The sequence below is a fragment of the Phyllostomus hastatus genome, unplaced genomic scaffold (genome assembly GCF_019186645.2).
Source record: "Phyllostomus hastatus isolate PE091 unplaced genomic scaffold, TTU_PhHast_1.1 phas_contig_80, whole genome shotgun sequence".
Taxonomy (NCBI): Eukaryota; Metazoa; Chordata; class Mammalia; order Chiroptera; family Phyllostomidae; genus Phyllostomus; species Phyllostomus hastatus.
This window is the reverse complement of record NW_025333960.1, coordinates 12,291,387-12,318,713: the sequence shown is the minus strand read 5'-3', so window position 1 is coordinate 12,318,713 and position 27,327 is coordinate 12,291,387. Positions and strand designations below refer to the sequence as shown.

The window sequence follows — 27,327 nt, the reverse complement described above, 5'->3', positions numbered from 1 at the left end:
CACAGAACAGTGAATGCTTTTATCTTACTTCCAATGACCAGGATTTTCCAGAGCTTGTTAATTAACAACATGCTTTTGTATTTCTTTCCTTTGATATAGCCACAGTTTGGGTGACTGTTTGAAACTTATAGTGCTGGATACACAGTAATTGCTCTATAAAATGTTTATTGAATGGCTAATCTTAGAGTAGAATGATCCTTTATTAGGTTTGTTATTTTGTAATTTACTGTCATTGAGCAAAAGTTGGGTGTTTTCTCAAGAGCACTAGTAAAGGATAACTGCTTTTCTTTTTAGGTGGTACTTGGAGTAGGGAAGATTTTGAATGTGTTTGGAATATAAGTGCTCTGATGACTGCTTTAGGAGAAATTCCTGTAAGAATGCAGTAAAAGAACATGAATATTGACACATGGCACAAGTTCTCTAAAGCAGAGTGAGAGCACTTTGCCAGTGTGTTACCTTTGATGAAAACACACACATCTGTCACCTGAGTCTGTGTCCATGCTCTGAGCACAGATAAATGTGGTGGGGGTGGCCAGCCATCTCTCCTTTTGCCTCAAACTAGCCCTCAGGAAAGTGTTTCTCATGCAGATTTAAAGACAGGTTGGAGACCACAATCTTCTCTGCTGCCAAACTACTTATAAGGACTCCTTATCAGGACTCCACCATGCTACCTTCATGGCGAATGACCAAACATTAGTGCTGGGGTTGGTTAGCCATGTATAAGCTGTGTGGCCCTGGGAAAGTTATCTATACTCTGTGTACTGTATTTTCTTCATAATCATTCAGAATAACAACACTTAGAGTGTTGTGGGGAATGAGTGAGAGAAGTACCTGCTGGAGCCTGGCACGTAGTGATCACTCCTCTATTTCGAGTAGTCTTCTTTCCATTTTTAAGTGGTTCATCAGATGAGTGATCTTGCCCTGAAAGATCACAGAATTGGCTTTACTTCCAATTGCTTAAATATTTTATTTTACAGTTTGCCTTGACAACAGATTTCCCCCAAGTTGAACTTACAGCTCCCAGAAGACTTAGTAAGGGTCTTAATAAGCCCCCAGAGCACCAGCTGGCCCACAACAGATCTAGCTGCTAGCCACGCTGCAGCTTGGTGAGCTCAGCATCCTTCCTTTATCCATTATCCTGATTATTTCTTGGGAAAGGTGAGAGCAAACACAACAATAGAAACTTTTCAACTTGTTTTATTAAAGTAGTCTCAGAAAAATAATTATGCACAATAACCCCAATTGATAATTGCACAGAACACTTATGTAATTCTATGTTCTGTATTTGTTTTTTTTAAGATTTTATTTATTTATTTTTAGAGAGGGAAGGGAGGGACATAGAGAGAGAGAGAGAGAAACATCAATGTGCAGTTGCTGGGAGCTGTGGTCTGCAACCCAGGTATGTGGCCTGACTGGGAATCGAACCTGTGACACTTTGGTTCTCAGCCCGTGCTCAATCCACTGAGCTACACCAGCCAGGGCTTGTATTTGTTAATAAAAGATTTTTAATCAGTCAAGATGTTAGCTAGCAAAACACTGTCCAAAAGCATAGGTAATGGTTCAGGAACACAGTGAATATAGTATTGTGAATGCTAAAAATAATTATCCACAGTGCTCATGCCATTAAATTTGGTAAAATAATTATTAAGAGACCAAACTTTAAATGTTCATTACAACTCTGGCCAGGTGGCTCAGTTGGTTGGAGCATCATCCCATACACCAAAAGGTTGTGGGTTCTATCCCTGTTCAGGGCACATACCTAGCCTGCAGGTTCAGTCCCTGGTCAGGGCTCCTACAGGAGGCAACCAATGGGTGTTTTTCTCTCATATCAATGTCTCTCTCTCTCTCCTCTTCCCATCCCCAACCTTCCTCACTAAAATCAATAAACATATCCTCAGGTGAGGAAAAAAAAAAGATCATTACAAAGTGCCCAGATGGGTCGTTATTTAATAAATGCTATAGAAAGTGACAAAATATTTGGAGGGCAAAACAAGGGCTCCAGGTTAATTCTGTTTTCTTTTCCTCCAAATAAAGAACTTTGCATGCTCTAACTTCTCACCAAATCCTATTTTCCCCACATACTTCCCCAAGTTTGTCAGAGAAATTCTTTAGAAACATAATATCTTAGTTAATCTAGTCTGAGGCTTTTCCTTTAGGTAGAAACTGTAAAAACTAGTTAGTCTCACCACTCTGAAAAGCAATTAACCTTGTCATCTTCAAAAGGATAAAAATATTAATAATATCACTGTGCGATTTTTACAATTTAAGAGAAAAGTTCCTCAGTCATTATAAATGGTGATATTCTCTATTATTAATGCTTGTGCACATTAATTTCTAAAGTATCTAATTTTAAGCAACTCAATAAAATGAATGCCTAATATTTTCCAAAATGCAAATGTAATCTCACTCCAGCGCACAATAGCACTCATATTTGTTATTTGAACAAGAGCCATGTTGTCCCCCAGTAGTTCCAGGGCTTGCTGCTGTGAGGTGTACAACTTCTGGTTTTTAATGGATTGTTTTTTTTTCTCTTTGTGTACTGGGTTTGAAATGAGCTCTGGAGAGAGGGAGAGAAAGTAAAGATTTTTTTTTCTCCCCGTAGGTGATCTACTCATAAAGGGGGAAAATTTAAAAGCAAATTTTGTTGTGGAACACATATTGACTTGCTTGTAAATTCTCAATATGCTACTTAAAGAATCATGGTCATGTGACACCAACACAGTCAGTAGCCTATTATGTCTGTGCTGTGATACTTGTTTTCATCCTGCCTCAGGTCTCAGGTGGAAGCAGATGTGAAAGCTGGTGATGGTAGCTACTTCGGGCTCAGGGTCTGGCTGTGAGACTCCTGATTTTGATCTGGGCAGTCTGTCTTGCCTGCCACATAACAAAGGTGTCCTTTGTGGAACTCCTGTGCTCATATTCTTGTTGCATCTTCAGTATGTACCAGTCAACATAATGTATAGCTCCAACCTAATTTGGTTGTCAGTGTACAAGAATTCTGATTAAAATCTTACTGGCCCTTGAGCAGTGAGATGCCATTGAGACCATCACAATCTGCATTATATCTTTAAGAACTGTGTAGAAATTCTTGTATATTTTCCTGGTAGGATGGATTTAGTGGATGAATGCAGCTGTTTCTTGAAAATCTCAGTAGTGGATTTAATTTATTCTTAAATTTTGAGGAGACACTGACCCTTGTCTTGAGAGCAGTGCACCTCCCTGTACAGTAGTCCTCACCTTATCCAGGTTTCAGTTACTCCAGGTTAATATCAGTTTGAAAATATTAAATGGAAAATTACAGAAATAAACGACTTACAAGTTTTAAATGGCATGCCATTCTGAGTACCATGATGAAATATCACACCATCCTGCTCTGTCCTTCCCAGGGTGGGACTCATCCCTTTGTGCTGCATCTCCCTGCTGCGCATACTCTGACCATCAGTCACTTAGCAGCCATCTAAGTTATCAGATCAAGTGTCTCCATACTGGTGCGCAGTGCTTGTGTTCAGGTCACCCTATTTTACTTAATAATAAACCAGAAGGTGAAAGAGCAGTGACAATGGCAATTTGGATATGCAAAAGAGAAGCTGTAAAGTGCTTCCTTTGAGTGAAAAGGTGAGTACAACACAATAAGGTAATTTTGAAAGGGAGACTACATTCCTATAACTTTTGTTGCGGTATAGTGTTATAATTGTTCTATTTTATTATCATATTAGTTATCTCTTACTGTGCCTAATTTGTAAATTAAACTACATCATAGGTATGTATATATAGAAAAAAACATAGTATGTATAGGGTTTGGTACTATCTGCAGTTTCAGGCATCCACTGGAGGTTTTGGAAAGTATCCCCCACGGATACGAGGGGACTGCTGTATTTTGCCAGGAGTCTAAAAGGACCAGTACCTCTGCTTATGAAAAGTGTCCCCAGTGGTGCCACACAATGGCTTTCTCTGTATTACATTAAAATTCCTGGCTTTGAGGATAAGTGTTAATACTATGGACAATTAAAAGTGGCAGTTGTGGCTGTGGGAGCAGTTAGTGCAGAAATACCAAAGGGTCTTGCAATATTTCCAATCAGTGAGCTGCTCTGTCTCGTTAAACACTGAGGGTATATATTTGGCCACTGAGCTCAGCACTTGATTGAAAATGGGCTTCCCTCCTGGCTTTTCAAATGCCATACTGTTCAATTATAAAATGTCTATTTTGGAGTCTTTTGGAAAGCAATCAGAGGTAGTTCCAATGCTTACTAAGAACTTAGAGAAACACTTATCAATGACTGAAAAATCTAAGTAAATTTCATAAACATTTTTTCTTTGATATTTTGTTTTAAAAATTATGAATATAGACAGATACTGAGAGCATGATATAGATCAGCAATTCCTATTAAGTGGCACTATCACATCAATCAGTAGAATTTAAAATGGTTTTAAATAATGTCTCAGAAGTTTAGGAAGTCTGTGGAGTGCTTTCTGAATCATAAAGCAATAAAATATGTTCAGCATATTTTCAGGATCAAATTAATTGCAATATATAGAATATGGTAGTTGACATATAGCTAATTTTCAATCAATGTATCAGATGACAATAAACATGAATGATGCCCACACCTTGCCAGATGATAGTCACAGTGAATAATAGTGCTTACTGCCTCTTGTGGGACAATAAACATCAATTTCCATGCATTTAAGCAAAAGGCAAAAAAAAAAAAAGGAAGTCAGATATCCTTGTTTGACCATTGCAACCCACTGAAAGGCCAGTGGGTTACAAAAGTCGTATGTATTTTTTCCACATTTAACCTTCTCAAGTAAAAAAGAATCTTAAGTTTTCCAAACAGCTGATTCTTTTCTTACTTTGCTAATAGTAGATAATTTTCTGTTTCAAGATTCATTGAGTAAGTAGGCTAATGGACATAAAGAATTCTGACATTGTTAGTTTTTGGAAAAAGAACAAATGAACAAACTGGAAAATGTACTGCAATGGCCTGAAATTGGGCTATGCAAATTCAGTGTCACAGATGGGCACACTGGATGGCTAGGCACACATTACAGTTCAGGGAATTCCATTAAAAAGTCTGTCCGCTTATACTCCTCACGACAAATTTAACATTTGGATGAACAAGTCTAGTGTCTGAACATGTGATTTTTATCCTGTCCTTGTTAATTATGTCTCCCTATTTATAAATGGTGTAAAGGGATTTCTTATATACTTCCAGCTAGTGTTAGCTCTTCAACATACACTATGTTGAGACAGTTCAGATGATCTGTAATTTATTTATGTCTATTAGTTTAAAAGAACTGCCTGCATAGCTGAAATATAAATTTGATAAGGCAATAAACACTCCATAGAGAAAGAGGCAAGGGACGTGGTTCCATAAATGCTACAAAAGTCATTCAGTACTGAATGTCTGCTGCAGAACTGGCACAAGGCCAGGCCCAAAGGGTGCAAAAATAAGCAAAGATTCCCAGCCTATGAGAAGTTCAAAGTCAAGCGGGCACATAAACGACATGTACAACAAGGGCAGATGGACTCAGTATTATGCGAGAAGTGACTAAGGGAGGAATCATGGCATGCAAATGCCACTGCAAAGTCTGGCTGACCAGCTCCACCTCTTTCTGTCCTTCACACATTTCTTGCCTGTCTGAAGGGGTGGGGAATGGCAAAGGCACTGCCTCATTTCTGACACTCCTCTTCAAGTCCCTGTTCTCTGCTGACCTTGGAGAGAAAGGCTCTCGGTGCTGTCCTATGTTTGCCCATTCTTAGCAACATCTTTTCATCTGAAGATTCTCAAAACTCCACCTTTATTGTATCATGTATCTTAGAGTGAGAGGTAATGGGCTGAGACACTTGACTCAGACTGCATCTTCAGGGTTTTTTTGGCAAACAGACTGGCTCACACATCACTGTTGCTCCAGCTCCTTCAGAGTAGGTGGCAACCAGGTGGCCCAGGGTGTAGGCTCTCACTCCCCTGTGAAATGGGGTACCCTCAATGCCAAATTAAAATTATTATATCAGATAATTCCAGTAAATGATTTTGCGTACAGTATTCATATTGTTAGCTAATGGAAACTCAGCAAACATTCTTTTTCCCCTTTCCCCTCTGTTCCTGCCCTTCCCCTTACCCTTCAGATTTGGGGCCCTGTGTCAGTTCCTTAGAGGAGTCTGTGCTGGCCTTCTGGCCTCCCATACTGCTCTTCCCTGGCTCTTATCTCAGCTGCTACCTTCCCTGGGTTTACGTCAGTCACTCTCACTAGACTGTGAGCTCCAGGAGAACCGCACTTGTTCACTGGGGTCTCCCCCAGGCCTAGAATAAAGCTGGGCATGTACAATGTGCCCAATGACCACATAACCAAACGATGATGCTGACACCACGGAAATGGTCCTGTGGAATTGCCTCAGGCCCCTGGATGGTTAGGGAGGCAGCCCCAAGTGGGTGAGCTTCAGCCTTTTTCCCTCCCAGCACCTCGGCTTTTATCTGTTTCCTTCTAGGTTACTTCTCCCATCATGACTCCAATGGAAGACACTAAAATGCAGTTTAAAAACTACTTACTTTCAAAATTCTGTCCAAGGATTTACATCTTTTACCTCAGAAATCTGTGAGACAATATGATTAGGTACTCCCAGGCTGCCTATCACTAAAGGAGCAGCTCAAATTGCACATCCCTCCTGTTTTCTGTGAATAGTTACATGCACCATTTTAAATACTGCAGCTTCTTTACGGATTTTGCCAGAGATAAAGAGGTTTTCACCTTTGGCAGCATGGAGGCCCCAGAGAAAATTTCTAATATTTTTACATTCATTTGAAGACTAATTTCTATTAATTGGTGACATCTACTAATATCTTGTTCATTTCACCCATATCTTTCAAATCAGTAAGCTTCAGAGTTGCTAGGTACTGCATAAAGATACAGGATTCTAAGCAGCCCAGACCATGTTGCCACGACCAATAAGACTACTGGTAGAGCAGGGACACTTGGAAGTAAGGTGTCTTTGAATGTGTGTTCAAGATGCAGAATTTGGTGGGAGGAGTGGTTTAGAAAGATTTTTCAGGACACATTCTTAATTTTAAAGATAAACAGTGAACAACACTCAAACAAGGATTACTTTGAAAACTTCTTATTCTTCAACCCCCATGTTCACAGAAGCAAATAAAAATTAAAAGCTGATATAAACTTAATGAAGAAATAATGCCTCTGCAATTTAGCCAAATGCAACCTATCATCTGACAGATGTTGCAGGGATGTGTTGCCCAATGCCACGGAAATAGTGACTGTACCCAGATTCTCGGATGCTCAGGGAAGGATCTTCCCACTATACTTCAGAATGTATGTGTGAAATACAGATGACTAAACTTTTATTCTCAGCCTCTTCTCTGCATACAGCAACTCTGTGGGTTTTTTAAACATCCCAATACAAACTGTGAAAGTCATTGCCTCTGCAAGTGGCCACAAGGAGATTATCTGAAGGTACACTTACCAGCAAGGCTGAAAACACCTCAGTATTTCTGGATACCAGTAATTTCCTCTATTTTTGTATTAAAGCATGGTTTGGGGTAGATATGTCCATATTTCTTTAAAGTAAAAAGGATTTGGGCTGTAAAATTCATTAACAGTAAGACAGCAATTCTGTTATCTCCAAGGAGAAATTTCTGGCAAAGCAGAAAGGCATTCTTCTCAAGAAAAGAAAGACTGTCATCAAACAGAATAAGAATGTCAGAGACACTGGAACAGCTTCTGACTTCAGACTTCAATGCCAATCTATTCAACACAAAGCAAAATTACCAAAGTTTCTGCAGAAGTTTGTCTGTATGTGTAAATGAGAACTTAGCAAAGGTTAGAGAAAAAGCAAGTCACACAGCATCTAGAGCACACCCCCCACCAAAGGGGCCCCGCTCGGCTGAGGCACCCCACCCAGTCAGGAGGTTAAAACCAGGTGTTATTTATCCATCTTAGATGAATTTACAGACAAATGTTTCAGTGCTGATCATACCTTCATATATGTGCTTTATTTTTAATGCCCTTTCATACTAACTCTTTCTTTGGATCCACTTAACTACCACTTTGAGAGGACAGAAATGGTCTCCATTTCACAGTCCCAGTGGCTGAGCCCCATAAGGCAGCAAGTTTGTGGCAGGGCTTAAAGTCAGGTCTCCCACCTCTCTGTGTAATGGTACCTGCAACTAAACCATACAGTAAGTAGTGGGGTCCGTGAGCATGTCATAACAGAACAGTATTTTAAAGGGAAAGAGCCTCGAATTCACAAGGGAAGTCTAAGCTGAATCTCTAAGCTGCGTGACCTTGGACAAGTCACCTATCTGCAACTCAGTCACCTTAACTACAATCCTTTGAAGAGAAAATGAGGCAATAAACATGATTTTACTTTATAATATGGGAAGTATTAGATGAGTATGTTATTATCATTATCATCATAGGGAGCATATTAATAAAACAAGTATTATTTGATGCCATTGCTAAGAAATATTTTTAAAAAACAGTGTCCTTTTCAAAGTTATACAATCAAAATTAGGCGAAGTATGTGAATGAAAACCCATTGCCACTGGGGAAAATGTTTTTTTTTTTTAAGATTTTATTCATTTATTTTTAGAGAGAGAAGGGAGGGAGAAAGAGAGAGAGAGAGAAACATCAATGTGCGGTTGCTGGGGGTCATGGCCTGCAACCCAGGTATGTGCCCTGACTGGGAATCCAACCTGCGACACTTTGGTTTGCAGCCCGCGCTCAATCCACTGAGCTACACCAGCCAGGGCTGGGGAAAATGTTTTTAAAGCATCATTTTTCTAAATGCAAATAAAAGAAAACAGTTGCCATCAAAGTAGCTACATCTAAAATAAATCAGAAGTCTCATCTATTTAGTTCAGTTCTAGTTTCCTTAAATGCTTGTTATTTTATTATTTATTTCCCCATTAATTATTTTTATTTTCTACATATTGAAACCACTTGGCAGTCAAAATTTGAAGAAATATGTCATCATCTGAAATTATTTTAAAAAGAAAAATAAATCATTGAAGAAAAACATAAGAAACCAGTGAATGAGAGGGAACCATGTAAATAATAGAAGAAACTGTTTTCTTTGCTAATAAATAGAGTCTTCAACATAAATGATATTTGACGTACCCCCACAAGGCCACGGTAACTATAGCAACAAGAAGAAATACAATGCACTTAGAGTCACTCGACCGAACACCTAATTAATATACTAAATATATTTTATGTATATTTTCACATGATATTGAATTGTTTTATGCCCCTTATTTATTTAAAATTACTCACTTTAATAGCCACTCCTTTAATTTATAAAGAGATGAAAATTTCCTGTGTCTCCCAACTTATATAATAAATCAACATAACTTTAAACAAACAGCCCACATAGCAGGGTGAGCAACAACTCTCATTTTCTACTTTTAAGTAATGATTTTATGTCTACAAAATTTTAGTTAAGAGATCTAGCAGGATGACTGTCCAATGATATAGCTAAGAATTGTTTACATATATTTAAGACATCAAATCTTGATTTTTTATTTACACATACGATGTCTGGCATTACTATTTAAAATTCTTGTCTCTCTTTACTAATGGAATGTCAAAATAGCAGTGCTGCCTGGGAAGAGAAACCCAGGACAATCTTTGGCTAAAGGCCTTTTAAGAAGACAAATGCCACTGCCTCATTCCCTCAATTACTCCAGCACTGTGACCCTTCTCTTCTAACCTTTTTGCTGTATCCTTTAGAACAACCCTTGAGCTGTTCTGCATTGACTATATCCTTATGGGATATAAATCCTCAGTTTAGAAAACTTTTTCTCATACAACAGGCATTTTTCTCTCCAAGGAGAACTGCGTATTAGGGCAGTTTCCCCCCAGGTCTTTGGTACCTATCATTAAGGCAAAAAATGTGTCTCACACCATTGACCTGTTGGAGAAGAGCCAGGGGCTTTCTCTCTGACCCCAGATACATTTTAGCAGTAAAGGTTCTTTGCTGTAGTCTGAGGTACTTCTCTTTAGCACTGAAATTGGAGCACATGGAAGAGAGGCCTCACAACACCCTGGGAGAAATGGTGAATAAAGGAGAAAAATGCTTTACTTTCAGGGTGTCCACTCCACCCACATACACCCACACAATTCTTATATGTCCACAGAATCTCAGAAGGAAAGTGTCCACATCCCCCAGATCTGACACTGGGAAGAAGGTGAAGTCATTAGAGTTCTCTGTAACATTGCCTGGGATGATGAACCTAGAATCTAAGAATCTAGGAATCCCCTTTTGGTCCTTGAGGAAGAATACTGTGCAGTGCTGGCACATAAAGCTGTAATTCTATTCCAAAAAAAGGATCCGCTTCTCTGCCTGCCTCTAGGTTGTCTACTCTTCCACAACTCTGTACAGTAAACATGTGGAGGACTCTCAGCTGGCATTGGTGTCTGACCACTATCCTGTAACAATGTTTAAGGGACCAGCTCTGCACCAGGGCTGAAGTGATTTGGATAAGTAAGGCTGTATTCTGATGTAACCAGAGATGGTGTCAGTGTGCAGAAGACAATGGGTCAGAGGTGGCCTCCAGTTCAAGAGTATTATTTTTGGAACAGTCTGAGGAAGCCGATGGCATGGTTGCCCACATTGCACCAGGCCTGGTGCTGCAGAGTTTACTTTTCAGAGTTGTCAGTCCCTCAAGACTTAACTAAAAATAATATCTACTCATTAAAGCAGAATTATTTTTATTCAGGCATTTTTATTTTTGCATTATATTTTTCTCAGCAATTGAATTTTCAAAATATTTTGCCAATAATGCTTATAATTCTTCAAAGCCTATAAACCAGACCTTGATCTAGCAAAAAAAACCCCAAAAAACTGGCTTTCTCATTTTCATGTTCTTCAGGAACTTGACAGAAAAAGAGTTTACAAGAAAAGAAGGGTGAAGGGAATTTTTGGAAAGATAATATGGGATAGATTAAAAACCAAGTAAAAAAATCTCTAGATATCCTAGAAAGAATGTGAAAAGCATCCAGACCCTTCCCTCACTCCCAAGAATCTTCCTCTCACTCAGAGCCTCACTAGTTGCATGATGACAGCTTCCCATGGGCCTGAGAGTAGGTGTTTCAGAGTGACTCGGCACCCCCAAAATCTGTAACTCCACATCCCTAATCTCAGCTGGTCTCTCACTTGGGATACAGTTCTCTGTTATGCATGTTTTTTAAGCCAAATAAAGCTAAATCTCCTTTTTTAATGATAAATGTTTGTTACATTCTATTCTATCTTGAAAATTCTTACTATTAATATTTTAATTGACACCTAAAGAAGATAGCAGAGTGCCTGCAGGAGGGTGTTATAAGAACAGATGCGGTCTCATAGGAGCCGGCACATCATTTACATTGTCTGACAGCACTACAGACCTTATCACAGCTGTTGAAATTTTTCTAGACTACAGCTGGTAAAACTCATTATACACTCTCATGATGCCATCAGTCTCCTTTTGCTTAATTGTGAGAACACCCTCCTTGAGTTAATTGTGAGCACCTAATTCCTGCCCTTAGAATCATCTTTTAGCCCAATACAAATAATTTCCTTTCTCTTCCCAAGAGCTCTAGCTCTTCCCTGTCCCTCTGTATGGCCCACATTACCACACCAAATACTGCTGAGTCATTACAAAGATGCTGTTTTTTTAATACAAAAATTAATGTTTTAATTGTTAGGGCAGCTTTACGTTAACAGAATAATTGGGCAGCTAGCATGCAGAGATTCAGTCTTTGTGTTACAAAGTTCCAGGGGTTCTGACTAATGCATATGGTTGTACGTGTCAGAAGCTTCAGTGTCATCTAGTGTCTTTTAAAAACTATTTTAAATGGATTTTTAGAGAGAGAGAGGGAGAGACATCAATTTGTTGTTCCACTTACTTAAACATTCACTAGATGATTCTGGTATGGGCCCTACCTGGGGATCAAACCTGCAAGCTTAGTGTATTGGGACGGCACTCTAACCTACTGAGCTACCTGGCTGGGGCTCCTCTAGCATACTTTCACTCTCCCCTGTTGTCTTTGGGTTTTCTAAAGAAAGGCCTTTGAAACTCCTTCTTAAATAGAATCTGTGCCTCTGTGTCCAGGTGTTGGTGAGGGGAAGCGTTCTAGAGTCTAATGATTAAAACCAGTTTGTTTTTTAATGGGCCTGAGTCCCGGGGCTGTGACCTTCAGAACAGTGTCTTGGCCTTTTTCCATCCTGGTATGAGACACACGGTCAGAGGGAGCTGGGGCTATCTAACTGCCTTTCCCCGGGACACACAGCACTGGTAAAGTAGTTTCCCTTGAGGGCAGGACCTCAGCTCTCTGATGCATCTGAGAAGAGTGTATCAGTTTGTTCATCTTTTTTCCTGTTGTGAGGATAGGAGTGATGACTTACTTATAAACTCTTTACATGTCAGAATCATGACCAACAATCCACTTTTTAACTGTGATGATTCCTATGAAGACATAATGTTGTTTCTTGCTTCCGTTCCCTGTAAGAACAAGTCCTTAGGGAATGAACCCCAACATGGCCCTTAAAATTCAGTATACATATGGGTCATAACATAAGTCGGTCATTTTTCTAAACAATATAATACATAGTGTGACCTCTGATAATTTTCTGTTTCTCCCTACCCTTCATCATGTAAATAAAAAATGGTAGAATGTATTTTCACTTAATTTAAAGACCATGATAGTGATAGTCTCTACCCTAATAAAGAAATTATATATTAAGCATGAGATTCATTGCTGGGAATCATGAGGCTCTTCCAAAAGATGGGCAATCACTGTCTGTGGAGCTGCAGCTGGGGCCAACAGCCTGTCTGAAGAGTCACCGCCACAGAGTAAGATAGATGCCTTGGATAGACAAAGCACTACTTTCAAACATGAGTCTCACCCTCACCCCCCATTCCAACACCAAAAATCAGGTAGATATAGGTATCAATTTGTTACTAAGCTCCTCTCTCATAGGCAACTCTGTGTAGCATGTTTCAGGGTGAGCAGCAACAATTGAGTAATTCAGCCATGATAAAAGATTTTTAGGTACCCACAGAAACAACTTTTGTGACATACTACAAAACTGTAAACATGAACTCCAACACAGGCTTGCATCATAATTCTATTAATTACAAATCCTGATAATTATGTAGAGGCTTCCCAGAGGGCTTTTAACATGTGTGTAAAATTAGTGAGTATTATAAACTCACCTTCCACAGAGAACTAAGTGAAATAAAAGGTGTCTAAGACTGTGTCTTTTAAACTTAAAAAGAAGGCCCCTAAATTGTGGCTTTTTGATATATTGCTTAAACTCATTTTGTTTCATCCTTAGGTTCCCTAATTGTGGTTTTTCTTCTTCTTGTTGGGTTGATGGTATTAATCTCTTTGTTCTTGTCTTCCTCAGTCTCTCACAACTCTAACTTTCTGATGATACCTCAGTACTGACTTTCCTCCACTGGATTCAAGCACCCACAGCTCTAGGTAGGACGAAATAGGGAGAACTCCTTCCTATCGACAAGAAAAAGATGGCCTACTATATGAAAACCTGGCAGCCAACATCATACTCAATGTGCAAAAACTAAAAGCTTTCTCACTAAGATCAGCAACAAGACAAGAATGTCCACTTTCACCATTTCTATTCAACATAGTATTGGAAGTCCCAGCCACAGTGATCAGACAAGAAGAAGAAATAAAAGTCATACAGACTAGAAAGGAGGAAGTAAAACTGTCATCCTTTGCAGATGACATGATAGTGTACATAGAAAACACTACAGACTCCACCAAAAAACTACCTGACCTAATAAGTGAATTTGGCAGAGCAGCAGGATAAAAAGTCAATATTCAGAAATCAAAGGCATTTCTGTACACCAGAAATATCAGAAATGGAAACCATGAAAAAAATCCCATTTGATATAGCAACAAGAAAAATACAGTATCTAGGAATAAACCTAAATAAGGAGTTAAGAGACTTGTACACAGAAAACTATGTAACACTGAAGAAAGAAATTAAGGAAGACACAAACAAGTGGAAGTGTATACTGTGTTCATAGATTGGAAGAATATCATCAAAATGTCCATACTACCCAAAGCAATTTATAGATTCAATACAATCCCTATTAAAATACCAATAACATATTTCACAGATATAGAACAAACATTTCAAAAATTTATATGGAACCATAAATGACCCTGAATAGTCACAGCAATTTTGAGAAAGAACAAAGTAGGAGGTATCACCATACTTGACATCAAACTATATTACAAGGCCACGGTAATCAAAACAGTCTGGTATTGGCATAAGAACAGACACATAGATCAATAGAACAGAATAGAAAGCCCAGAAATAAACCCAAGTCTCTATGGTCAATTAACATTCAACAAAGGGAGCAAAAGCATAAAACAGAGTAAAAACAGCCTCTTCAACACATGGTATTGGGAGAGCTGGACAGCTACATGCAGAAAAATGAAACTAGACCAGCAACTTACCACATACACAAAAATAAATTCAAGGTGGATAAAAGATTTAAATATAAGTCATGACACCATAAAAGTCCTAGAGGAGAACGTAGGCAGGGAAACCTCAGATATTCCATGAAGCAATATTTTCACTGATATGTTCCCTAGAGCAAGGGACATAAAGGAAAGAATAAACAAATGGGACTTCATCAAAATAAAAAGCTTCTGCACAGCTTAAAAAAAAAACAAGCAAAATGAAAAGGGAACCAACCATATGGGAAATCATGTGCCAATGATACCTCGGACAAGGGTTTGATCTCCAAAATATATAAAGAACTAACACGACTCCACTCCAGGAAGACAAACAATCCAATTAAAAAATAGGCAAAGAACCTGAACAGATACTTGTCCATGGAGGATGTACAAAGGGCCCAGAGACATATGATAGGATGCTTAGCATCACTAGCCATCAGAGAGATGCAAATTAAAACCACAATGAGATACCACTTCACACCAGTCAGAATAGCCATCATAAATAAATAAAAAAACAACAAGTGCTGGTGAGTTTGTGGAGAAAAGGGGACCCTAGTGCACTGTTGGTGGGAATAAAGATTGGTGCAACCACTGTGGAAAGCAGTATGGAATTTCCTCAAAAAACTAAAAAATGGAACTGCCTTTTGACCCAGCAATTCCACTGCTGGGACTATACCCTAAGAATCCTGAAGCACTAATTCAAAAGAACATATGCATCCCAATGTTCATAGCAGCACAATTTACAATAGCCAAGTGCTGGAAGCGGCCTAACTGCCCATCAACAAATGAGTGGATCAAAAAACTGGTACACTGACATGATGGAATACTATGCAGTAGAGAGAAAGAAGGAGCTCCTACCCTTTGTGACAGCATGGATGCAACTGGAGAGCATTATGCTAAGTGAAATAAGCCAGGCAGTGAAAGACAAAACCATATGATCTCACCTTTAACTGGAACATAATCAACAAAACAAACAAGCAAGCAAAATACAACCAGAGACATTGAAATAAAGAAGAAACTGACAGTAACCAGAGGGGATGGTGAAGGGAGACAACAGAGAAAGAAGGGAAAGAGTCATCAAGGAACATGTATAAGGACCCATGGACTAAGCCAAAGGCGGGTAGGATTGAGGGTGGGAGGTGGGGGTGGGTCAGGTGGGGGGAAGTGGGAGTGGGAAAATGGAGACAATCGAATTCAGACAACAATAAAAAAATGATGAAGAAAAAGATGGCCTAAAAGACAAGTGGTAAAGATACTTCATAAAAGAAGATATTCAAATAGCAATAAACATGAAAATGTGTTCAAGCTCATCAGGCCTCAGGGAGATGCAAAATTAAAAGCATGAACAAATACTGTAAACCCAAATGAATGGCTAAAACTACAGAGACAGACAAAAACTAACTGCTGGCAAGGATGCAGAGTACCTGAGATTCCCAAAACGTGCTGGAGAAATGTACTGTTACAGCCACTTTGTAAAAATATTCAACAGTAGATCCTGAAGCTGAACTTATGCAAACCCATATACTCAGAAATTCCATTCTTAGGTATATACCCTATAGAAATGCATACACATATCCACCAAATAACATACTAGAATGCTCCTAGTGAGCATCACTGGTAAGAGGGCCAAACTGTAAGCAACAAACATTCAGATGGATAAACTGTGATATCATCATAAAATTCAGTAATATGCAGTAATGAGAATTTAAAAAACATGATTTGGATGGATCTCACAAACATCATGTTAGCAAAAGAAGTCGACCATAAAAGGGAACCTACTCTACGACTTCATTTACAGAATGTTCAGAACAGTGACAGAGTAACTGACAGTGAGTGAGCCAAATCAGAAGAACAACTGTCCTGGCAGGAGCTGGATATTGTGTGGCATGAGGTAGGTTCCCGGTCAGCTCCTATTTCATGACCCAAGTGGCAACTAAATGGGTGTGGCTACAATTTTTACTTAAAAAAAAAAAGAATTTAGTAGTGTATATGCAGTGATAAACTATATCAGCAAGTGGAAAAATAAAGTGAATTATAGATCACCAAATAAAACATGATTCTATACTGGTAACAAAAACAAAAAGGTGGATTATTATATCCAAAATCAATAAAGCATTTAGTAACAAGGCTTATCTCTTGCATTTTTTGCTTTATAAAATTTTTGGATTTTTAAGGAAGGGAGCGTTAGTTACACATTTGAATCCAAAAATAACCGATAGTAAAAAAGAAACCGTTTTCTGTTAAGTGTTCCACAATTCCAAAGGTATGCCCTGGGGCGGCGCAGAGTAGCAGCCAGGACGGCATTGTTGTCTGGGGTACCATGTAGCTTTGGTTCAAGAATTCTCTCAGGAGGCAGAAGGACAGACCACTTACATGAACAGGTCCTTTACACTTAATGTAAATGCACTTTCACCAGCCTCTCTCACCTTATGTTCTAAGGACATTTTGTGCAGGCCTCTGTGGAACACTCATGGACAAAGGGAAAAACCTGACAGGCCACTGCACAGACACCCAACTCAACCCCAGAGAAGGAACGTGTGGTACCCCCGAAAATGTCAACTATATATGTTCACGCATTACTTGCTTAACAAAAGGCACAAAGGCTGATTACCATTTGCCATGACTTAGGTGGGACACTCAATGAGCTTGCTTGTAAACCTTAGTGAGACAAACTCCAACTTATTGTACTTCTGCCCTTTCACTACTAAACAGCCTTTTAAATAATCATGCTTTTCTCAACCAATTTGTACTTCAAAACTTATTATATCTGAATAAAATGATTTAGACAATAAAGATGTTTCCAAGTAAAAACAGAAAACATACCCAAGATATGAAGACTGTAAGCTGCCTGTGTGCACAAAGCCGAAGAACATACACGCACACATGCATAGCCTAGGGACACAGACAAAAATGTGGTGAGGCCCAGGGGCTGGGTCTGAGTGGAGGGGGAGAAAGGGATAAATGGGGGACTCCTGTAATAGTGTCAACAATTTTTTAAAAAAGGAAGTACAAACTGGGTAGTTATAGAACAGTCATGGGGATGTAAAGTGCAGCATAAGGAACAGAGTCAATAATATTCTAATAACTGTGTATGGTGTAGGTGGGTACTAGACTTATCAGGGTGATCACTTAGTAAGTCTTATAAATGTCTAATCATGGAATTGAAAAATAAAAAAAATTATGAAAGAAGTCAAAGGTATAGTATTTTCCTTCATAGGGAAAACAAAGAACAAATTTTAGTCTATTTTTCTTAAAAAAAAAACAAACTAATGAATTAAGAAGACATTTATTCAAATCTATGGTCAGACCAAAAAACAGACAGACAAAAAGCAAAGGTACAGATTTAGAAATTATTCTCAGATTTATAGATTTATAAAAAAACAAAAGGAAAACATTAAATGATCATTCACTATCACAGCAGTGACATACTTATTCTCCTATTTTGTCTCATCCAGGTTAGAACCAGAGAAAATGAGCTTTATTACAGCAAGATTATTAACTCAATATAAGGAAGAGCCAGTTTATGTGACAATAGGCCAACAAAGAAAGCAGGTGCTAATCTTGTCAATTTTCTTGGACTCAAATGGATTCCTGAAGGCATTCTCGCAACAAGAGAGTGTCACAGGCCCCCGGCTGCTAACTGCTGCCCTGCTCAGGCAGGCATGTCAGTGCACACCCGATATTGTGACCATCCCGCCTGTGAACACAGACCCGCACTGTGAGGAACACATGTGTTTGAGCTAAAGAACATAGTATATGAATAGAAACAAACACATGTGTTTGTAATCTCTTCAGAAATGATGCAGAAAAGAACAAGTGCACATTACACAAGTTAGAGATTTCATCTTTCACATGTTGCAAATGCATTTTGCTATTGATCTTTTCTGTTTCTACAGAAATGATACTCATTACTACTTTTACTATGTGAATCACAAAATTGTCTGTTTTAACAGGAACACATAAATAATTAATCCATGGAGATATTTTCAAAAGTGTTAAAACATGAATTAATATACTGACACTTGTTTAGGGCCCCATGTATCATTCTAAAACATGTTGTTCGTGGAACAAAGGCTTTGTAAAATGGATTAGAACATTTGAATGAGGCAGTTTCTGAGGTGTCAGTTATTTGCTTTATGTAAAGTACTGTTCAAACCAGTGACATCACACAGAAATTCTTCCCATTAGGGAGAAATGTGAAGATGCACAAAGAAACCAAAGTAATTTAACTGCCCTCTACTTTCTAAGGAAAAGATTCCTCCTCCCTTCGTGGCCAAGTTCTTTCAACCACAAGCTGAGCCTGGGTTTTGCCTGAAATGAGCAGGTTAGCTTTGCTCAAAGGAGTTACATCCCTTTTGTTCAATGATTGCCAAGGACATTCTTTTTCCCTTAAGAAAAGTAGAATGGGTGATTGCATTGGAGATGAAGTGCAGTGCTATCAAATTGGGCTAATTCCTTGCACTTTTGACCAAGTCAGCAGAAAACTCACTAATTTGCTTTTTTCTCTAGAAGATAAACAGATCTACCATATTTTGGGAGATGAAAACATATGGATGGAACTACTATGGTTAAAGAGATAATGATACTATTTACAAATTACTTATGTTTGACCAAATAAAAATTGTTTCACTAAATCAACACAACCAAGGGAAAATTTATTCTTTAGCTTGTTACAATAGGACTTCAAATTATAGATGAGATTTTGTCTATATTGAGCCTTGACTGGAAAGAAACATAATTAAATCAAAACATGTAGTTCTTTTTCCTATACTCTGATAATCCCTCAGCTTTTAATAATTAAACTTTTTTTCCAATAACCTTCTTGCCTGCCTTACTAATGAGGTACATTTCCCAGTGTCCAACTTACACAAGTACAATGAGGCACTCTGGTTTCCCTCTGTGCCCTCTGCAGATGGCAGAAAAAGATTCTACCACTGAGACTTTTAGGTGTAGATTTGTCCTGTTGTGACTGAGTACCACAGAAATTACAGAGTCCAGTCCTTTCACTTTAAAAATGAGAAAATTAAAGTTCAGAGCAGTGAAGTGACAGAATTTATTCATAGAGTTGGGCTAGACACAAGTATGTTGATATCAGGCAGGCCCTTTCCACCTTTCCCTACTGGAATGGTAAAACCAGCCAAACAAACAAATAAGACATCTTCACAATGAAAAGTAAAGTCTGTGTTTTTGCTAGTGTATTTGTTTTTACCTCTGAAGAGTTTATCCCAGTCAAAATCTTCTTTTTCTTTGATTTTCAAACACTTTGCCTGCTGTACAAGTCTGGACAAGGAACAGAAATAAAATCTAGATTCATTATCCTGTGAAGTAGGAATAAATCATGAACGACAACAGCACACATTTAAATAGAAACCACGGGGTAAACAATAGTGAATTAGCAGGTATTTTGCCGCACAGAACCTTCTTAGAATTTTTCTTCAATTTAATATTTTTAAAACACACTTTTTTTTTCAGAAATTCTAACTTTGAAATCTAAAACTTAAAAGCTACTCCACCATCTCTTATTGCCAAATGTTTCTATAACTATCTGGAGAATAATCTCTTCAGATTCTGTGGAGGAGCTATTAGGGACAGTAGGTGGGTAAATAATTGCTACTGATGATTCTAGCACTTATTTTAATCAGAAGATTATATACGTTGTGCTCAAACAACCGTATAAAGTAACTTAGTTACATTGTTGAATGTCAGAGAATTAATTAACTTTTAAATGTTCCAGTATGCAGTAAGGACTAAATTTGTAACTCTCCTGGAACTTTATAAAATCTTGAGGTTTGTAGTTTGTAACGAATATGGTAGTTTCAAAATAAAACTTTTCAAGTGTTGCTAATTACCCAATAATTCATTTTAGGAAGACAGGACTTGAGACAGTTGATTAATTTATCTGGGATATTTATGGTTTTAATGAAAATTATAACGCCTTGCTTTGCAAACGTATTTTGTGCCTGTATTTGCATAGCAACTCATTTACCCCCGTGGGTAGGTAGGTCTCTGAGTCAGGCAGACAAGCTCTGTTTCAATCTCTGATTTAGGTGAGGAATCTGATTCAGTTACTAAAACCTTACAGATAAAGATAAGTGACTTGTACAAGATTTGAGTTAATTTTACTTATATATTTCATATACATGTATGCATGGTAGAAACATTCAATTTATCTTTTTTAACAATTAAGACTTTTTTTCATGAAAAAACCCCTCAAGAAACAGAAAAAATTTCTACTGAAATCCCAATTTTGGACCTTAAAAGGAGGTCCTACATAGCTACTGTGGAGCATACTAACTCTGGGGAGTTAGTTGCCTGTGGTGGAAGGCAGATACCAGTACACTTAGTGTAAGAAAACCTGGCTCCATGTCTTAGCATCTGTGCTCTAAGTTTGTGACCCAGGGTGCATATTTAAATTCTACAGGACTGTTTCCTGATCTGCAAAATGGAAACAGAATTTGCCTTAAAGGGTCTGTTCTGAACAATCAATGAAATAATACATTATAAAATAGTCTACAGACTCTCATGCCTCTTGCACATGTGTAAGAATGTGTGGAATATTTTCATAATTCAATATGTATAATTTTCATTATATTCTCTATATATCATCAGGAATATGTGTCTTCAGGCTCAATTTACATTCTTGTAGGGAAGAATATGAACTAGGTAAAGAGGGCTTAAACTTAAGCAGGGGCATCTGGTGGAGATGCTCATCATTGTGGAGCTCCGGGAGCACAGCGTGCGCATGGAGCATTGATTCTGCAAAAATTAAGCTTGAAAAGTATTTTAGCTGTAAGTACACATTTTTGAAAAACCTTGGGAATTTTCACCCAAGCTTTAAAAATTTATAAAACTGAGTTGATCTTCAAACCATCGTAAAGCATCCCTCTGCATTATATGCTGATGAAGATCTTGGTTCTAGCTTACAAAATTAAAAAACAGAAGCTAGCATGCCTTATATAATTTTGATGGGGATTTTAAAATGTGGTATAAAAATACATCAAATAAATTTGAGTAGCTTTTTATAAATATGCCAGGTACTACAATTAATCACAAATATGCTTAAGTATAGTTCTCACTTTCAAAATGGTTACAACACTAGGGAGATACACCAAGCCAAGCTCTAAACAGTTCAGATTCCATTCCATTTCCTGAGTGAGGTAGGTACCTCACAAGGACTCCCAGACTCTTGCTTTCATTTTAACCTCATTTCATTTAAAAACTCTACAATGTAGCTATGGGACCTTTGTTACTAGTACATAAATTGATACTCAGAGATATGAAACCACTTGCCCATCTTGGACACACAGTGAGATGATGGTGGAGCTAGGACATAAAGTGGAGCCTTCAAACTCCAAATCCAGGTTTCCTTCTAGTGTACACACCATCTTCATTATTTAACATAGGGTTTCCTGAGCACTTACAGGAAGCTTTGAGGAGAGGTCACAAGCAGGGCACAAGAAAAAGAGAGAGAATAATGATAATGCTCCTGGCAGCTGGAAGGAGGATATTGGTATTGCTTGGTAATGGGTTAGTCAGGTTGTATGTAGAGGACTCAGCATGCCTGGTCCTGAAAGAATGGGGATATGGATGACTGATGGGTTTGTATAGGTCTAGAGAATTAGGTTGGACTAGAAAGGGCATAAGCAAAATGTGAGGAAGAAGTGTTCTGGGGACAGGATTAAGCTAATCAACTTACTTGGATAAAGCATCTGTGCTGTGCAAGGAAAGAAAGGATCAAAAGTGAGGCTGGAAGAGTAAGCTGGAGCCAAGTTGTGGAGAGCCCTGCATGTTGTTTTCAAGTATTTGGGCTTTATCTTTTTTGTGAGGGAGTGGAGGGATGTTTTATCTTGATGGCAGGGGAAAAAGGCACTGAAGTGTTACATCTTGAAAGAGTTAATTGCATATAGTCAGTTGAAATGTTTGGAGATAATTACAGTTAGTAAGTTGCCAAAGATTCCTATTTGTTCCCACTTTACCTAAAGAGGTAATATCAATGAAATTTGCAGGTATAACTATTTCACCAGTAATTCTTGAAGCCTGGCTCATATCTTTTACATAGTTAACAGAGTTCTAGGCACTCAAAACAATCTTCAAAATCTTTTACTAATAGTATTGCTGTTGCTGCAGCAAGTGTCCAGCTCCTTGTCTGTCTGTCCTGGTTCATTCCATAGAGGAGTGTATATGACTTAGAGGATTATTGTTTCTGCTGGTGAGACCTACCACTGTCACACAATAACCTCTGCTATCCACTATTTTTCTTCCTTTCTTTGGGGGCAATTTTTAAAAAAGATTTTACTTATTTATTTTTAGAGAGGGGAAGGGAGGGAGAAAGTGAAGGAGAGAAATATTAATGCCTGGTTGCCTCTCACATGCCCCCAACTGGGGACCTGGCTCACAACCCAGACATGTGCCCTAGACTGGGAATCGAACAGGTCACCCTTTGATTCATAGGCTGGCACTCAATCCATTGAGCCACACCGGCCAGAGCTTTCCTCTTCCTTTCCCTTAGGATTTTGCTACTTTCTGTTGAGAAAAAAGGGACTGCATGTTCTCTGACCCTCTTTCTATGCTTCCACTACTTTTAACATGGCAAATTAGTGGCTACCATTTCTGTATTCAGTAAGTGCTAGGCCTTGAACTAGATGCCTAGCGTGTAGGAGGTACTATGAATCTCATGTTCATTTGTTGAAAATGACAGAGAGAGTGAGTAGCTTGCCCAAAGTCACAGAGTAAACAGAAGAGTCAAAGCAGAAGAGCCAGAATTTAAATTTAACTCAGGTCAGTGTAAATGTGCCCATGAATCGAATCCTGTCCATTGCCTGTTTTTGCAAATAGTGTTTTACTAGAACACAGCCATGTTTATTCATTTACTTACTGTCTACGACAGCTTATGCACCAGTTAAGCTAAGTAATTGTAGCAGAGATCTTATTGCTGGCAGAGTCTAACATACTATCTGGCCCTTTACAGAAAAAGTTTGCTGACCCCTGTTTTAGAAGTAAAGGACAAGGTCCCTAGGGCCAAAATATCCATACCACATGGGACTATTTTACATTGCTATCTGTTCCCCAAATTGCCTTATTAACTGTACTTAGTTACAATAGGGCTTGAAAGGCAAATATTGGGCTCTGACTACCCATTATTTTTAGACAAATTGTCCAAGTCCAATGAACATTTCTTTGGACCTTTCCTACATGCAGCCATGATGGTGCCTATGACCCAGAGACTGACAATCCAATAGAGGACACGGCTGTGTGTGCTGCCGACTGTCACACAAAGGAGACCAAGAAAGGGGTTACAACACAGAAATGGAGAAATTACTATGGGATCACAGAGCAGGAAGGGATTTTCTGCTTAAAGGTTGGAGAAGTTAGAAAAAGCTTTCAAGAGGAGGTGACTTTGACCCAAACCTCAAAACAAATTTTACTAAGGGAATTACAGAGAGGGACATGGTAAAGGCACAGACACATAGAAGGTAGCGGTGAGAAGAATTAGTGATGTGATGTGCTGTGTGATGAGGTGGATGCTCAGGCTGGGGGCAAATCATGAGGGCTGCAAAAGTCTCCTATGGACATACACATGGTGCAACACAGTAGGTTTATGGTTGTCATATGGAAAATAATATAATTAATAAATAATAATGCAAGAATACACTGTTTTGCATACTCACAACTATAAATCTACTTTTGCCCCACCCTGTATATATGCTTGTGTGTGTGTATTTGTATATGTAAATTTATAGTGAAGCAAAATACATCAGGGACCTGTAAGACTCTATCAATCTAAAGAAAGAGTCATACAATATGTTCAGTTTGTAAATAAAAAGTAATGAAACTTTTAAAAATACTGCATTATAAAGCAAAAGTAAATACCACACATATGTGGATGTCTGCTGCAGCACTATGTATAAGAGGAAAAATACTGGAGACAACCTGAATACCTGTCAACAGGGGAATGAGTGAGATGATGCATGCTCACACTGTGGAATATGACAGTTGTTAAAAATAATGCACTAAATCCATTATGTTGTGTGGGAAATGATCCACGACATATTGTTAGATAAATAAAACACCCTTGTAGCTAATATCTTTCACTGTCAGGCACTCTCTGTGTCAGTGAATGGCACTTGTGCATGGCTGTCCTTCAGGGACAAGGCGAGTTTCTTTTTTCTTTGTGGGTATTTAGTGGTCCACATCTTCACAACATTTCTATATAAAAATAAAAGTTCAAGACCAGATTGCTTTTCTTCTGGTCAAAAATGTTGATTTATTTACAGGTGCCTTGGTCAGTCTACCATTATAAATTGAGGATAAAATGTGTGTGTATTTTATTAAAACCTCAGAATTTAATGTCAGGATCTTATAAATATTTCTTCCCATGTTAACCTTCTAGGAATGCAGTGATTTTTCTCAATATTTAACATGGTTATACCATAATCTACCCAGAGTGATACAAATTCACTTCAAAGAAACATTAACAAAAATTAACGTATTTTTTTTAAAAGAGTGAATACAAGATTACTCTATCCAGCAAAGCTATCATTTAGAATGGAAGGGCAGATAAAGTGCCTCCCAGATAAGGTCAAGTTAAAGGAGTTCATCATCACCAAGCCATTATTACATGAAATGTTACAGGGACTTCTCTAAGAAAAAGAAGATAGGAGGAAAGAAGATGGTGGCGTGGTAGGAGGGAGCAGATTTCCCTTCTCCCTACGCACGGGAGAGAAACTGGCCAATCTGCGGAGGAACAGAGCAAGGGGCCAACAATATCGCAATATTTATGAAAACAGGACATCAAAAATTATAGCGGACATTGAAAAACCAGATGGTAAGGAGACTGCTTCAGGATAATGAGGGCCCAGGGATCAGCGTGGGAACCAGGGAGGTTGCAGCCCTCAAGCCCTGTGCCCCAGGGTCTAACTAAGGGCACCCAGGAGAGAGGGAATCAACCACTCCCCCCGGCCAAACAAGGATTGGGCAGCAAGGGGAGGCCTTGTTGCTGAAGGCACAGAGAGGGGAGTGGGAACTGAGAGACAATCACACAGGTGCTGCGTGCACCCACGCATAGCCCTGGGAAGAGTGAGTGCCGCAGCCTGTGCAACCAAGGGCAGCCTGGCCATGCCCCTGCACCCCCAACCCCGAGATAGTGTGGTTTTGTGGAAGACACAGGCCCCAAAGCCCTGAACTCAGAAAGGGCACGGGCTTTCTCGGGATTCTGGAGCCTGTGGTGGTGAACTCGGGGAAGTGCGTGCCCCCTTACGATTCCCCCCGGAGCTTACACCATGAACCCGGAAAAGATGCCGGCACACTGTGGGACCCCGGAGCCTGGGAGCGAGCAGCGGTGAGCTCCGGAGAGCATGCTTGGGAGCATGGAGACCCACACCCACACCCAGGGCTCTTCGGAGAGACACCAGATCGGCTATGGGGAGAGTGCGCAGCTAGCCCTGGGGACAGTACTTGAGAGACTGACTTCTGACCAGGAAGAGTGAAAAGCTTCCAAATGCCCCTCAGCCTGCTGAAGCCAGCAAGTACAGAAAAAATTGGTTTTGCCAGTTAGAAACCAACAAGAGGTTTTTTTGTTTTGTTTTTGTTATTGCTGTTGTTTGATTATTTGATTTTATCTTTTTTAAGTAACTTTTTATTTTTTAATTCTTATTATTTTTATGTCTCTCAATTCCTTATGTTTCTCTTCCTTTCATCCTAGTGTTATTCTTTCTTTTCCAAATTTATCTCTCCTGCATTCCATCTTCTGCTTTTTTTCCCTTTTTTTTTTGAGCTCACAAGTTATGGCAAAATTGTATTACCTTTTTCTCATTATTCTTACATTTTTTATTTTAATAGTATTTTGGTATTTTTTGTTTTTCTGTATAGTCTTCTTTGCTTGGCTGGTTATACTGTATCATTTGATAGGTTTCCCCTGTTAGCTCATCCATAGTGCATTGCTAATTTTCTGTCCTTCATTTGTGTTTCATTAGTACACTACTCAAGGTTCTATACTCCCAATTCTTGTTATCTAGATCTTATAGATTCTGCCATATGATTTTTGCTCTAATATTACTGTAAATAATACCTATTTCATACAGTTGTAAATACTATACAAACCCCTCCCAGATCTCAGCCCACTTTGAAATTTCCTGAACTCTATTATTGTAGTGTTCAACTCTATTCTTTTAAACACTACTCCTATTTACTATTCCTTACTCCCACCCTACCTCAGAATCTGACCTCACACGGCCTCACTGCTTCTAGATCCAACTCACAATCCTTTCCTTCCCAACAACAGTCTTATCTTCTTTCCATCCTTTCTAAAACATGGCTGGTGGGGTGGAAGATCACACTTAACACTATACATAGCCAAAGGATCTCCTAATTCTAAAACCAGATAAAGACACAACAAAGAAAGAAAACTTCAGGCCAATATCACTGATGAACAAAGAAGCTAAAATCCTCAACAAAATACTGGCAAACCGCATCCAACAATATATTAAAAAGATCATACACCATGACCAAGTGGGATTCATCCCAGGGATGCAAAAATGGTACAATATTCGCAAATCAGTAAATGTAATACATCACATAAACAAAAGCAAAGACAAAAACCACATGATTATATCAATAGATGCAGAAAAAGCATTTGATAAGGTACAGCATCCATTTAGGATAAAAACACTCAGCTATGTGGGAATAAAGGGAGCATTCCTCAACATAATAAAGGCCATATATGAGAGACCTACAGCCAACATCATGCTCAATGGGCAAAAACTAAAATCTTTTCCACTAAGATCAGGAACAAGACAAGGCTGTCCACTTTCACCACTTGTATTCAATATAGTACTGGAAGTT

General features: G+C 38.7%; 1 protein-coding gene across 1 annotated transcript in view; it reads right to left on the bottom strand.

Moving 5' to 3' along the window:
• The window catches only part of L3MBTL4 (L3MBTL histone methyl-lysine binding protein 4), a 418,336-nt gene that overhangs the window by 85,877 nt on the left and 305,132 nt on the right, over window positions 1–27,327 (bottom strand). Inside the window, exons 16-17 of the mRNA XM_045850314.1 lie at window positions 19,697–19,767; window positions 832–921 (exon numbers count right to left, since the gene is read on the bottom strand). Coding sequence (XP_045706270.1) covers window positions 832–921; window positions 19,697–19,767 — 161 coding nt within the window. The remainder of the gene's footprint in view (window positions 1–831; window positions 922–19,696; window positions 19,768–27,327) is intronic.